Below are 14302 nucleotides of genomic sequence, written 5' to 3'. Positions count from 1 at the left end.
ACAATAAGACTTTCAAAGACGAATTCTGGAATTCCTGGAGCAAAAAAAAAAACGATCGCCTTCAATTTTAATTCAGCTTTCTTAATGTTTTATTTATTTGCAACACACACACACACATCACCTAAAATTTTACCATTTCTTTATTTGTATACAGTACATATTGTATATGCATTGAGTAAAGAAGAAACAAACCCATCCTTTACCATCCAAATGGTTCTTGGAATTTCTATAGCAGGTCTAAAATCCTAATCACAATCTGGCTGTATTTTTTTAAATGTATATATATATATACATGTAACGGTAAATGTGATAAATGTGTTTATTACACATAATATAACCGGCTATTATGCATACTTACTTACGAAGCATTTTATCAAGTTTGATAAACTTCCCTAAATTTATCATTTTTACCTGCGATTATGCACAGTACCCACAAGCGCAAAGTTAATAAGTATTGGTAAATTTAATAGAAGTACTAAAAAAATATATCTTTTATACAGGTGCGGATCCAGGGCAATGTGTCGGGAGAGGCGATTTATTGTGTAAGACAGTAGGATCATCCCGTATTTTAGAGAACAGACATTATTTGGCTCTTGGGAAGGGGTGCGCTCTCCCCTATCTCCCAGCTGTGGATCCGCACCAGTTTTTACCGATGACTACGCATAATTCCCAAGCAACTCGTGGTTGGGAAACATTATAAATCACATAATATGATATACTATACGTACATGATAATTCATAGATGTTTACTATCAGTATATCAGGGTACGAGCGTAAAATTTGCCATCATTATATTGCTGTCCGACTAGTCATCACTAATACCAGGATGATGTTGATCTAAAAAATACTGAAAAATGGCCACAACAAATGGCCATAAAAACCTCTCGAAAAAATAACTAAAAGTCGAAAAAGTGCACTAAAAACTGAAAAAAAGCCCTAAAAATGACAAAAAATTTATATTTTTTGCCCTTATTTCCTATTAGGATAATTGAATTACGGCAATGAGTTTGAATACTCAATTTTCATTAAGTACTGATAATGAAAATTCATCATTCACTCATTGCTCTAATTCAATTATCCTAATGGAAAAAAATAGGGATATTGTATTTTGTTTTTCCTTCTGCACGTTCAGACGTTGAACAAATATTTTCTATCTTTTGTGTTGTGCAATATCATGTTTATCTGAGCAAAAAACGTTAACTACAGTAGTAAATGTTTTTATATTGTGATTCGCTTGCTTATTCAGTAATTAATATAAATTTATATCGATCGTTTGAATATATTGTGATCTCTATTGAACGCCACATTTAAATCACACATTCCAAAAGTTGGATGCATTCGAAAAAAAATACTGTCCAAAGTACTCCTTCTTAAGTCAGTTGGGTGGAGTTTGGAATAGCCTACCGTTAGACTTGGTGTACTCTGTTCTATATATATTCTTTGTTTTGCAAGCATCTTTCTACATTTGCGTAGGTGCCAATGCTTCCGATTTACCCGGAAGCCTTCCGATTGTTCAGCCTTATTAAAATCTTCCGATCGGAAAGCCAATTCTTCCGATTTTTCGTATCTTCATAGAAAAATCCCTAAAAGTCATCAAATTGAGCTTTGTTTGAATGGAAAATTCCTTAAGAAAATACACTTTCAGTCCTTGCAATTTCAGGCTGATCCGTTTCCTCAGGAAAAATATGGGGAATCAGAATTTCGAGTACGGAAAATTGCGAAATATAATGCCAAAAGCGAGCAGAGTGGCTAATTATAGCTAAAAAAAATCGGGACAGCGAAAAATGCGTCTCGGAAAAACGGGCTTTATATTTCAATGGTCACCCATTGAAATTTCTAAAAGTCCCCGGTTTTTCCCTTTTTGTTTGATATGTTTTTTTTTTAATATAAACTAAATTTTTCGAGTCTATGAATTGGCACCTATGCATTGACATATCACCTTCCCTGACAAGGTATCCATTCGGATATAATTGTTATATATACATATTGTTTTATTTACAGATTTTTCATCTTTTGCACAGTATTGAGATTATTACAGTGAAACCTCTCTTTTGTAGACAACGGTGAGCCAAAAAAATTCATTCGTAAAAGGGGGGTGATCATTATTGAAAAGGGGGCTTGAAAATCATAGATTTATTACACAAGGAGAAATTGATAATTGATCGTAAAAGAGGGGTGACCGCATCTTGGGGGTGTCCGTTAAGAGGGGTTTTACTGTAACATTGTTCTTTTCTGCTTACAATTTGCATTGTATTTATTTCTTTGTGTCTTGTGAGCATGTATCTTTGTGCCAGGTTGTATGTATTTCTGTGTTTATATTTTGAGCACGGATATGTGTAAGTGCAATATTGTGATTTAATTATATAAATATTAAAAAAAGCTGGTTACCCCGAATTTTAGGGCCATGCGGGCTAATGCGAAGAATATTGTAATTACCAAGAAAAAATCTGTAATTTAACTGAGAAAACTTACAATACTAACATACTGAGCTCAAAAATTGGAATTTTATAGTAACCTTCAGTGGATTTATTATTATTTTTCATGGATTTATTATTATTGTTTTTTTTTTTTAAATTCCAGAGCGTCCGATGATAAACCCATTCCAATTCAGTGATGATTTAGTAGAAAATATGAGGTCCATGGTTCTGTGTAATGTCTTGGCTGGTGAGCCACCGATCAACATACTTTGGTTGAAAGACAATGTACCGCTCCTTCATTCATCCCAGAGAGAGGGCATACACGTATCATCACTTGGAGAATTCGCTTCTTCGCTCACCATACCTTCGGTTACTAGACACCACGCTGGTAATTACACTTGCTTGGTGACATCAGGTGCAGCTCAAACATCTTATACGTCTTCTATGACAGTCAGAGGTAAATATGATGTTATTGAAGTCATTCTTTTTTTCAAAATGCTTTTGAAAATTGAAATTCCTGGCAGATATATGTGTTGCTGTTTGAAATTCCATTGAGAAAACTTTATGAGGAATCATTAATGAAACGTATTTGCTTGATAAAATGAATCGGAAAAGAAATTAAATCTCTCCCGATTTAATAGGATCTAGAAAACTTAATTCAACTATTTTCCTAGCTGATACTTCCATACTCGATGTTGAGAAAACTACTGAAACAATATCAATTTACTTTACACGACGGGAACTTCTCAAATAAACTCGAACTAATGGTTAACTCGAAAAGGATGTTTCCTACTTCTCTCGGATACATATTCTAAATATTATTAACATGTATGTGTGCACTTTTAAAGCTTACGCATACATGAGAGATGACATGTACGAGTGGAAAAGCTTTTAAATTTAAACATGGCTTTCATGCGCATCCTTGAACAAGGATAACATTTCTTTACGAGCTGATAGCTGACTTTCGAAACTCATTACCGTTTAACTACAGCTTGAGATGTTCTCTAAAGTATTAGTATGTTATTCTTCGTTTCCTCATTTAACGATAGGAATGATGTCCTCCTAATATTAAAATCGATAAGTACGGTGTCGTTGTCGACAGCACGAACGCATTTTGCAAGCTTACGCTGTACACGAAGGAGAGAAGAATGGAGGGGAAAAAAATACTAGATAACTTCTGATCTCATGCATAAGCAGATTTAAAAGAACGGTGATGGAGAAAAGAGGTTATGAGGTTCGATACTTTATTTTTATGAGGAAAAGATCGAAGAAAACTATTTTCGAAATCAGTGATTTTTGAAATGTAAAAGAAACATGCTTTGAAATACTCGATAATACTTCGAAAAATATCGACGACGGTTGCATTCGCGCTATTATGAGAAAAAAACTATATATGTATAATACAGAGATGATATTCCATGTTATTGTTTTCTAAGTATTCAAACACTTTTCTCGGTTTTGAAAGCGAAAGGTATGAGATCTATGAACACCTCTTACTTTATAATAAGCCTCACGTTTATTAAACATATTGAATAATATTTATACAGCTTGCATAGGAAAATCTGTTAGTATTGGAATAACTTGCGAAACGTTGATCCTACAAGCATGCTTTCGATTGGAAAAAAGTATCTAAACATCTAAATGAAGTGTAGACCTCACACAGATACCTCATTCATATTGCAAGGAGTTGTACAGCTATTAAAAATAATAATAAAATAAATTACTTTGTCACTCTGTCCTAGAAAACTCAATCAGAAAATTGTTGTCATTCATTACATAAACGAGACAGTGTGATCTCAATATTATACTCCATACTCATTTATAGAGATCAGTATAAAATATGGGGGAATTCTAGCAAGCGTTTTTGAAATATGAAGTATTGAATTCATCATTTTTCCCCATAAAAATCAAAATTTTTCTATGTCTCACTGGAAGCCACCCAGCACTGTGAACGGGGGCTGTGTTTGATTGTTCCCGCCGCACTTTTATAGTATGATAGTAATTTTGTAACCTTGAATATATATTTGTATGAGCTCAGGGTGATATTTGTACCCAATACTACCTTCATAGTAATGTTTATGTGCATTCCCAATAGTATAAAAAAGGAAAATTTTTGTAAAGTAAATAATGTATACATGTAATTCAAATGTGAATGCCCAGCACTGTCAACGGAGGCTCTGTTTGATTGTTCCCGTCGCAGTGTGGGCTATGTGTGTATTCTGTGTGTGTATATATTGCATGTTCTGTAAGGGGAAGAGCGAGCAGAACACACTGTTCAGCGCTGTGGACGGAGGCTTTGTTTCTTCGTTTCCCGTCACAGTCGAGGCGCTGTATATATGTAATTTGTATGCATTGTGTATTTAGACCATTCTCAAATCTCTCCCACTTCAACATGCCAGCTTCTTTTTCTTATTTCTTGTCCACAAGTCTTTTCCACCCTTCTTTTGAAATCCCAGGCTGCGGTCTCCGGCCCTTATGTGCCACTGGGCGCACGTGCAATTTTTCTCCCTAGTCATTGGATTCAGCTATACATTTTAGTCAAATGGCTTGTACGTTGCATCGAGTTGATGGCTGTCTTCATGGGGAGAACGACGCGAGTAATTTGAAACTTGCGAGCACGGGGCAAGGGGAGCCACCACTATAAATCTTTGCTAACTTTTCCGACACAACTCTGCCTCTTTTGAGGTAACGGAAGTAAGGTGCTTTGCATCAGTCCGGGGCTGTGAGCGGTTCTATCTATCTATCTATGTCTCACTGTCTTTCTCTGAATTTTTTTCATGTATGCATTGAATTTATATAGTGGGAGAAACAACAACTGCTACTCACTACCTTGTAAGAATAAGTTATATTTTTTATGCAATTCTACAGAAATAGTCCGATCTAACGAGTACGGCTTATATTGAGAATCTGGCGGAGATATAACGAAAGATTTGCGATTGATTGACAAATAGCTGATTTTAAAAGATGCAAATAACATTCGGATATAAAGAGTTACAATTATTTTTTAATGGCGCTTTCACACTGTAACATCAAATCTCTAAGGATGTTAGTTTTTATATCTTCCCCTTGAAGAATAAACTAAAGGACTCGATTATTATTACTTTACCGTAGCACATGTTCCCCACAAAAATCACTCTGAGTTACTTCTAACAAAAGATGGATTCGAGAAAGTCACATTACCTTCTTTCTCTTCATATTCATAGAGATTTTTCCACTGTACACATGGGATATGTCAGATGATTTTGTTCACTTTCAGTCTCTTCCACTGACTAGGAGGTTACTGCTAGGGGTTATTTTACCCGAACTTTTGAGCTACAAGTAAAAATTTAAAGCAGCATATGGTCGTTCCCGAACTTCTGAAAGATTTTCAGACAAATGCCGACAAATGCAAACGAGTGCATGAAGTTTTCAGCGAAAACTTTCAGTGTTCAATCGTTTGACTGAATACTTTTGGAAACACAAAATTCTATGCAAAAACGTATGCAATAAACTGCTGTGAGAGCAAACTTCAAGAACTTGCTAAGAGTTCATTCACTAATATTACAACGAACTAAATCAGGAGCAGATTATACTGAAGATTTAGCTGGTATTTTATACAATTTATGGCCTAATAGAGCAAAAAATATAAATTTGTTTTTAACAAGAAGTCCGTTATAATGACAAAATTCCCGGGATTGTGAGCTCTCATGATAAGGAATTCTACTAGTAAAAAAAAGAAGAATGTACAGAACCTTATACAGAACTTATTAAATGTATTTTAACAATACTGTCTAGCGTAAAGTTCTTTTGTGTGAATATGTATACATATACTGTACAAGTATGTTTACAAAAAAAAAGATAACGAAGACATTCTTAAAATCCCCTCTTCATTCTTACTACAAATGAGGATCTACTGAGATCATATCGATTATTTTTGGGCTATGCATAGATGTCACTGGAAGAATATACTGTAATCTATAATTACCGAAATAGTACTTGTCGACTCTTTTCACAATCGATACAATACCTCAAAACACGCAGCCTAGAGAAGCAACAAAACTTTTAGCGTTTAAAATAATGCTCAAATATCTACTGCACGGTGCAGAGAAATTTTCGCCTAAAACAGGTAAGGATTGAAAAAAAAATGCATCAGAATATTCTAATCTTACTGCGCTATTCCCCCCTTTAAAATAATTTGTTCGTAATTCAAAACTAATCATAGTGGGAGAGGATTAAAAAAAAACCGCAGTATTACAAGTCCATTAATGATGAAATATGACACCGCAACAATTTCATTATAGGATCAGTAAAGAACTGTCAAGTCCCTTTTTACTATATAATTTCATACAGCAAAACCTTATTATTTCTTCGAAAGATTTTTCCCCTCATTTTCTTTTTTTTTTCGTGCCTGTGCGATTTTTTCCTTTTAAATCCCATTTTCCACCCCATAATTTCTGACGTCCAGGCTTTCACATTAACAGGAGCCTCGAAGATCGTCTCCGAGGTTCTTGACAGCTTTACTTGAAGTTTAGATTAGGGCGGTTTGGTGCTTTTCGGGTCGATACTTTCTCTCCTGTCTTTTATCGTATTTTTTCTTGTGCTTTTCTTTATATGCTGGACTTTTTCTGTGTTCTCCACTTCCGTTCTTTATCTTTCCTTTAAGCAGAAAGAGTCGTTCAGAAATGTAAAACGGATTAAGTTTTGAGCCTGATGAGGCGAGAAAAAAGCGATCGGATAAACTATAGAAAAGGAAAAGAAATTTAAAAGATCCTTTTTTTTTTTGAAAAAAAGTCTAAATTTTTCTCTTATTTTTTCCTTCGTCTTTTTTATCTCTAGTCGCAGGCTGAATTTTTAAAAGAGAAAAAGACGAGGAAAAAGTATGACGAAAATACAGTGGAAAGGATTGGAGTAAAGAGTGCAAGAGACATAGAAGGGGCTTAAGAATGCTCTCAAGGATAAATGCACTTTTACTCTCAGCAGTCCTTGAACTACATCCCGAACACAAGAGAAAAAAAAATAATAATAAAGCGATGCCGTGGGTGAAATGCATTTCTGGAGTTGATGGGGGAAAGGAGAACTCTCCATCTATACATATACATACACACAAAAATGCTTGTGCCTATGTGGTGCCTGGGTGCTCTTACGAATCCGTCTTTAGTAGATGTTGCATGGAATTTTCCCGAAAATGTGCCAGAAAATAGCGAGTCGTTTTCGAGTGAACTCGGAGGTCCCCACCCGTTCGTGCTCTTTTGGAAAATAAGTGTGATGGTGAGAGAAATAATGTTGGGGGATGATGTTGGGGAGACGAAGAAGGTTATAGCAGTTTTCTAGCCGTTGCTCGATTCACTGGAGCAGAATACTTTAGAGCATGAACATGGTTCTCAGCCGTTTTCATCCCATAAATATTCCGCTTTTGCTTTCCACTTTTATTCAACGAAATGATGCTCCCGCGTTATGGCATAGAAAGCAGAGTGAAGATGGTTTTCACTTTCACGCCTTTTTTTTTTATTCCTCATGTATGCGTGAGCGTCTGACTGCGTATACGTTCTATCGTTGTCGTGCTGTGATGCCAAAATCTTTCCAGACCATTAGTATAACCGCAGAAATGGTAGATCCAAATTCTTGAAATCACTCAATGGAAAGTTTGCTTTGTCGTCATAACATGATTTTTTGGTAATTATTCAGAATCACTGCTTCTTGAACATTGAAAGTGATATAAGTTCGGATTGGAAGTTGTCTATAACTTACATCGGGGAATTTTTTCATAACGGCAAATTCTACAACAGACTACATGTTTCGTCAGCAAAATTAAAGCAGTTATAGTTCGACGTTGGAATTGTAATTGAATCAAAGATTTCATCATTTCATCCAGAAATAACATGGTAGCAGCCAATAACATAGCGTTAGTATGACACATATTTACGTGAATGCATATTTCATAGTACAATGAAGACATTAAGTGGATACAGGGCTCTCGAACGGAAAGCGGGGGGAGAGGGTTAGGTCAATCGCTGAGGGGGGTGTGTATGGTGAACGCAGAGGAAGCGAAGTTCTACCTCCACCCTCCCGCTTATGCCAATAATTCAACTTCAATAACCGCCTACGGCAGTGGTTCTCGAACATTTGCCACCCGCGGCTCCTTTGCCTAATTCATGGTTCATCTGTGGCTCAGCGGAATAGTTTAGTAGATATTTCTACTTATGAAAGGGCCTCTTAGATGCAAATTTATCTATAAATAGTTATAGTTAATTAGATATTTATATAGATATACGTTTAAAATAAATAGCATGTAAAACTTTAGATAAAAATTTATTCTACGGTAGAGGTTTTCAAAACATATGTACCATCTACTCCAGCAAGAAAGAAATAAAAACCTGGAAATACGATAAGATAGAAACATGGGATATTCATTTACAACATTTAATCTTACATTCTGATTTCCTGCCACATGAGCAAAGTATATTATAATTCTTATATACATAGTATTAGCATAATTCTGCGCGAATTTCTAATTTCTTATCGTACTTGGAACCCCGCGGTGGCGAGCGTAGCTTACAACGAACAGCATTTTTGGTACCATCCATTCGGAGGTTCACTTAAAACATCGGATATAAGGAGGGGAAAGGACGCGCGTGGGTGTACTGCCAACATCCCCCAAAGAAGAGTGAGTCTTCTTTTGGTACCGGAGTTTGCATTCTAGAAACCTTGCTGCACAGCTCAACCATAGCAAAGCATTAATTCCAAGAATTATGTTATCAGTAAAATTCTTATTTTATCAGTAGCTGAGTTTTTCGTGGTTCTTATCAGGGTATTAGCTGATTAAGCAATGTAGTTTCCATTGCTGATATTTTAGTGAGGATTTTCGGTTGAAAAATAATTCACGCCAACGCGTTTGTGTTTCAGCTATATGAATGTGCAACGGTGGAAACCCCCGATCACGAGACATACAGAGATTTCTTAATTTAAGTATTAGAACTTTCCATTTCTATCAAGTTCAATGCTATTTGAAAATATGAATGATAGAGAACAAAGAAAAAAGTAAACAAAATTGTGAAAATTATCAGATATTTTTATATTTTTAATGTTTATACTATTGCAGTGCAAAGAATCGTATACAATAGGTAGGGGCCCCTACTAGGGAAATACGTCACAATATATATGAAAAGCTTGAAGTTCTTCATGGTTTTCGACAATATATTTTCCGAATAAGCCTACCAAATATTGGATTAAAATTTCACTTTGATAGAAGTTTGCACATTTAACAACTCGGTTAATACATGCTGGAAAACAGCTGCTAGATTCACTCCTTTATCAGAAAAAAAGTGGCATTATTCCCCTCTCCTACGTCCCATGGAAAAAAAAAACTAAAACAAATCAGTCATTTCTTTATACATTATGTATAATGATGATGTCAATAACAATTCTACTGGAGAAATGAAAAACCTCGAGATTTTTATGCTATTTTATAATGGAGTAAAAGAGGTTGTAAATTGATGATATGTGGGGAAAAAAGATGTGCATAGTTGAAAGTTTTTTCATAGAAAGATTAATATTTGTTTTCGATAATACGCAGCGTGATTCAGAAAAGATGAGGAAAACTTTAAGAGGTGATGATAGTAAACACTAATATACGCAGTTGTCATTCGAAAAAGCATGGTCTAACATGAAACGCAAACGCGCTAGCACGTTTTGAAACGGCCTTCTCAAACATTAAAACGGCATTCCTGTTGAAATTTATCTGAAGAAAAAGAACACCATGCACGCAAATGAAACCTAGGGAAGAAGAAACCGTATGCAAATTTACTTCACAGTGGATAAAAGGAGCGGACGCCAGCCCTGTGAAGTTATTCCAGCGTGCAATCGTTCTAACAGTTGTAACGTACGGGATAACTTCACAGGGCTGTGTCCACGCCTGTTATTCACTGTGACGCAGATTTGCATACGGTTTCTTGTTCTTCCGCAGGATGCATTTGCATGCATGTGGTATTCTTTTTCTCCCTATAAATTTCGACAGGAATGCCGTTCTAACATTTGCGGAGCGGCCGTTTCGAAAGGCGCTAGCGCGTTTGCGTTTCATGTTAGACCACGCATTCATGGATGATAATTGTTTGGTTTGGTGTGTAATATCAGCTCTAAATGTTTTTCTTATCCTTTCTGAATCACCCTGTATATTATTGAGTAGAGAATCACCTACAATTTTGAATTGAAATATTGCATATAGAAAAGAAATTGAATCTTACATCCAGCTGGTGTACAACAATATCCCAAGCGAGCATTTATACATTTACTGAGGATGCGCCTTTTCCCGGGTTAACATACTACACCAGTGGGGTTCCCAAATTTTTATACTATAAGCAACCAAAAGTGGGCCAATCTCCACGTTAAAATTCTCGCCAAAGAGAACAACAGGTCTACAACGGTGCAATTATTCAATTAGTACACTTCTCTCATAGTTTGAAAAATTGATGGCAGATGGCAGCATTACCCACTACACGCATTACACAGAAACAAACTTCACGTTAGATTCACAACACGAGCACGCACATTCCGGTCCGTACCAATTCATTAGGAATCCCGTAATGGAATGTGTACCGAGGTACCTGTACCGTTAAGTAGTAGTAGTGGCACTTCAACCAGTTTACTCTCCCCATTCCCATTGAATTAAAATTTGCAATCTGAATAGCACTAATTTCTTTTATTTGAACCAGCTGTACAAAATTTAAGCGATTATCTGCTGTGGCAACATTTGGTTAATAAAGAAATATATGACAGCGCAAAATAAAAAACATCTGCTTCTAGTTGAATGACAGGGGATAATGACGTCAGCGTACGTCATTGTGACACAAAATGGCTGTATCGATTGAGGGGTGATACATTTTCTCTCAGGTATCATTAAATTCTGATTTGTAAACTCCTTTTAAAGTCCTTGCTTATTTATTGCGATTTGACGCACGTAAGTTTATTGAAAACTACCCATTTCGCGCGTGTAGGAAACCAGTTAAATATTGATGACACATTTTCCAATGATAACTGAAACAGCAGCTTCCTTATAGTTTCACCGGATTTCTGGTATCATTATCCAGATGCACTCATTTACGAAATATTCCAAATCATCATAAATGAATTTCGATGAAAATGGTTTTACCAACGAAGTCGAGTAAAAGAACAGTAGCAAGTAGAACTGTACGACTATGTACACACTCAGCTCATAATCCACAATTTGCAGTGGAATCCTATCTAACGTGCATTGAAATGAACTCTACACGTTTCCGATATAGAATCGAAAAAATTGATGAATAAAGAAACAAAATCGATCTGTTTATAGATAAACAGCGATATATATATATATATCTGGACAGACAAAATAATGTTGAAAATATTTTATATTCGGGGTGAAAATATAGTATTTTAAAAATCGACGAAAAGGAATGTTTTCTGTTAGATATACATATATGAAGATCCCGTATGAGAGAGAGAGAGAGAGAGAGAGAGAACAGATATGAATATCTAAAAAAAAATTTCTGCCCAATATCAGAGCTATTTTTCAAACTCAATAAAATGGTTATTTCCTTGTAAGTTGTAGTTTCCATTTGGCATAGCGAGGTGGGGGGACGGACGGTAAGATTCGGAAAGAAAAAAAAAATAAACCCTATGGTTAAGTCTAATATATCATGGAGGTCACGTTGTTGGAAAATGTCATCCTGTCTGGCACGTGGCAGCAGTTGCCAGCATACAAGCTCAAACAACCTCCAAACTCAAATTCGTTAGCGGTTTTCAAACGAAAGTGCTAAAAAGAGAGGAGAAAAATACGAAATATAAAACTTTTTCCCTGAATTCATTTGGGAAAGAAAGGTGTTTGTTGTTTTTTTTTCTACTTTTATCTTATTTTTTGTACACTTTCGAAAAAAACAGAAAAAAAATGATTCGAAAATCACAAGTTCATGACCTGAAATTTGAGGTAGTTTCAGTTTTGTTTTGCAAAAATTGTTTTTTTTTTCTTCATTCCCGGAACATCCATATTTCATAGATGTGTGATAATAAAAAAAAACTACTTTCCGTTTCCGAGGAAAAAGAATATTTTTTTAAACTAATTTTTTTCCCTGATCGAAAAAGTCGACGTGAAATAGTTTTTTGATTGAACCTGGACCATTTATTAACCATTAAAGTAGAGGAATTTGATACACGATATCTCTCGAAACTAACTCTGTTATTTCTAAGTTTTATTTTGGAACTAAGTATGTGTAATGTTGAAACGACTTTTGATTTGTTTCGTTTAACGTGTTTCTTGTTATCTGCCAATTGTATTCATTAGCAAGTCCGAAATGGGTGAAAAAATCAGTTGATCAGGAAGCCGTCGTTGGACAGAAAGTTATGTTTTCTTGTCAAGCGGAAGGAATCCCTGATCCTGTTCATAGATGGAAGTACAAGTCTGGTGAGATTTTCCGTTCTTTAATTCTGGTTGCGTTTAAATATTTAGATAAAGAAGATATGGCAATATGCAAATTGTAATGTGATTGATTTGTGTTAATGTACTGTGTTTGTATGTTGAATGAGTTCCAGTTTCAAAAGCTTTGCAACAACCTTCTTTTACATGCTATTTTTTGTCGGCGGTAGTAATACGTTTTTATTCTTTTCATGCATTGTTTTAATATTTCCAAGTACGGGCTTTTGGCAATAACATTCGAAGATGTATAGTTGAATAACCAGCTATAGTATCTCAGAAACTGGTATTTTTGTTTAGATTTAAGAAAGATGTTAGAAAAAATTGTTAGAAAAAAGAAAGATGAATGAGGGAAGCAGTTGTTTTTTCCTTTCTTCGTTAACAACATACGCTACTCTTACCCTATACCTAGGTAAGGCATCGAAAAATAATAGCGGGCTCCTCGCCCTCAGTCTTTGAACACAAAACTGAGGTTTCTCACTCCAAGATTGATTGCTCATCTTTAACAAAGAGCAGGATAAGGAACAGCGATGTGCATTTCGAGCGTGTATCGATAATAATTATGTCACACTTTTTTTTAACTTTTCCCGGTCTGTGTCGAGAGGAAATCGACAGCAGGAAAAAAGCAGTACTTATTTGTTATTACAAATCCTTAAGATTACAGGAAGGTCACTGAGAATTCGTTTTCCCACCAAAACTCATAAGCTATGCAAAAAAAGGTAGCTACTGGAGGAGACCTTTCTCATTTCTTGCAGGTCTATAAAGTACGAAATGCGCCAATGAAGTAGCAAAAAAATACTCCTGGACTGAAAAAAGTTAAAAATGGTTGTAGGTGTCGGACTAGTGTTTCGTGTAACTTTAGACCTAGTGAGATGTAATACTGTTTTACTTACCCTCTCCATTCCATGAAACCGTTTTCACGACGCTAACGCTGGAGAAGACAGGTAGTTAAAAATAAGGTGAGATGACGGGAAAACCTAATTTCTTTCACAGGGTTCCCAACGAAACGTCGCAATGGTGAGAAAGAGTTTAACGTACTAGGAAACCAGTTCAGCTTATGTTGCAGTTAACTGGATATAATCTGAAAACAGCAAATGATTGACTATAAACATATTTACATGGTGATTATTAGTACTTATCAAAAACTTCAGAAAGCGTCACCGTTAATTTGAATCGGGAATTGATGACAGGGCAGGCTGCTACTCTAATCACCTACAAGCGATGGGATTAGTTCGATGGTTCCATTTCGTTCTCATCATTGGTGACTTTCGACTTTCCGTTGACAAAAATAAAAATAAATAAAAACAATAAGAATCATAAGCGTAAAATGAAATTCGTTTCCCATTACTGGTCGTATTTCTGGTATTACTGAATATTATGAGATTGGAAAAGAGACATACTGAAGGCTTATCAGTGAGATATCTATCCTTTACCCCTTTCAAATATTCTTTTACAGGTGGAGACA

The 14302-nt window shown here is 35.5% G+C and overlaps 1 protein-coding gene across 4 annotated transcripts in view; it reads left to right on the top strand.

Annotated features, from left to right (window-relative positions):
* The window catches only part of LOC149078978 (cell adhesion molecule Dscam1-like), a 297831-nt gene that overhangs the window by 132440 nt on the left and 151089 nt on the right, over positions 1–14302 (top strand). For all 4 annotated transcript variants that reach the window (XR_016193869.1, XM_089241221.1, XM_089241220.1 and 1 more), the window contains exons 9-10: positions 2581–2874; positions 12709–12828. Coding sequence is in view for 3 of the 4 variants with exons in the window: in XM_089241221.1 (XP_089097347.1) it covers positions 2581–2874; positions 12709–12828 (414 nt within the window). In the remaining variant the exon portion in view is untranslated. The remainder of the gene's footprint in view (positions 1–2580; positions 2875–12708; positions 12829–14302) is intronic.

The sequence above is a fragment of the Pholcus phalangioides genome, unplaced genomic scaffold, assembly GCF_987345545.1.
Source record: "Pholcus phalangioides strain wild (caught in Gottingen) unplaced genomic scaffold, Ppha-v1.0 ptg000013l_1, whole genome shotgun sequence".
In the NCBI taxonomy this organism is placed as follows: domain Eukaryota; kingdom Metazoa; phylum Arthropoda; class Arachnida; order Araneae; family Pholcidae; genus Pholcus; species Pholcus phalangioides.
The sequence above is the reverse complement of the archived record's forward strand: the minus strand, read 5'-3'. Positions and strand labels throughout refer to the sequence as shown.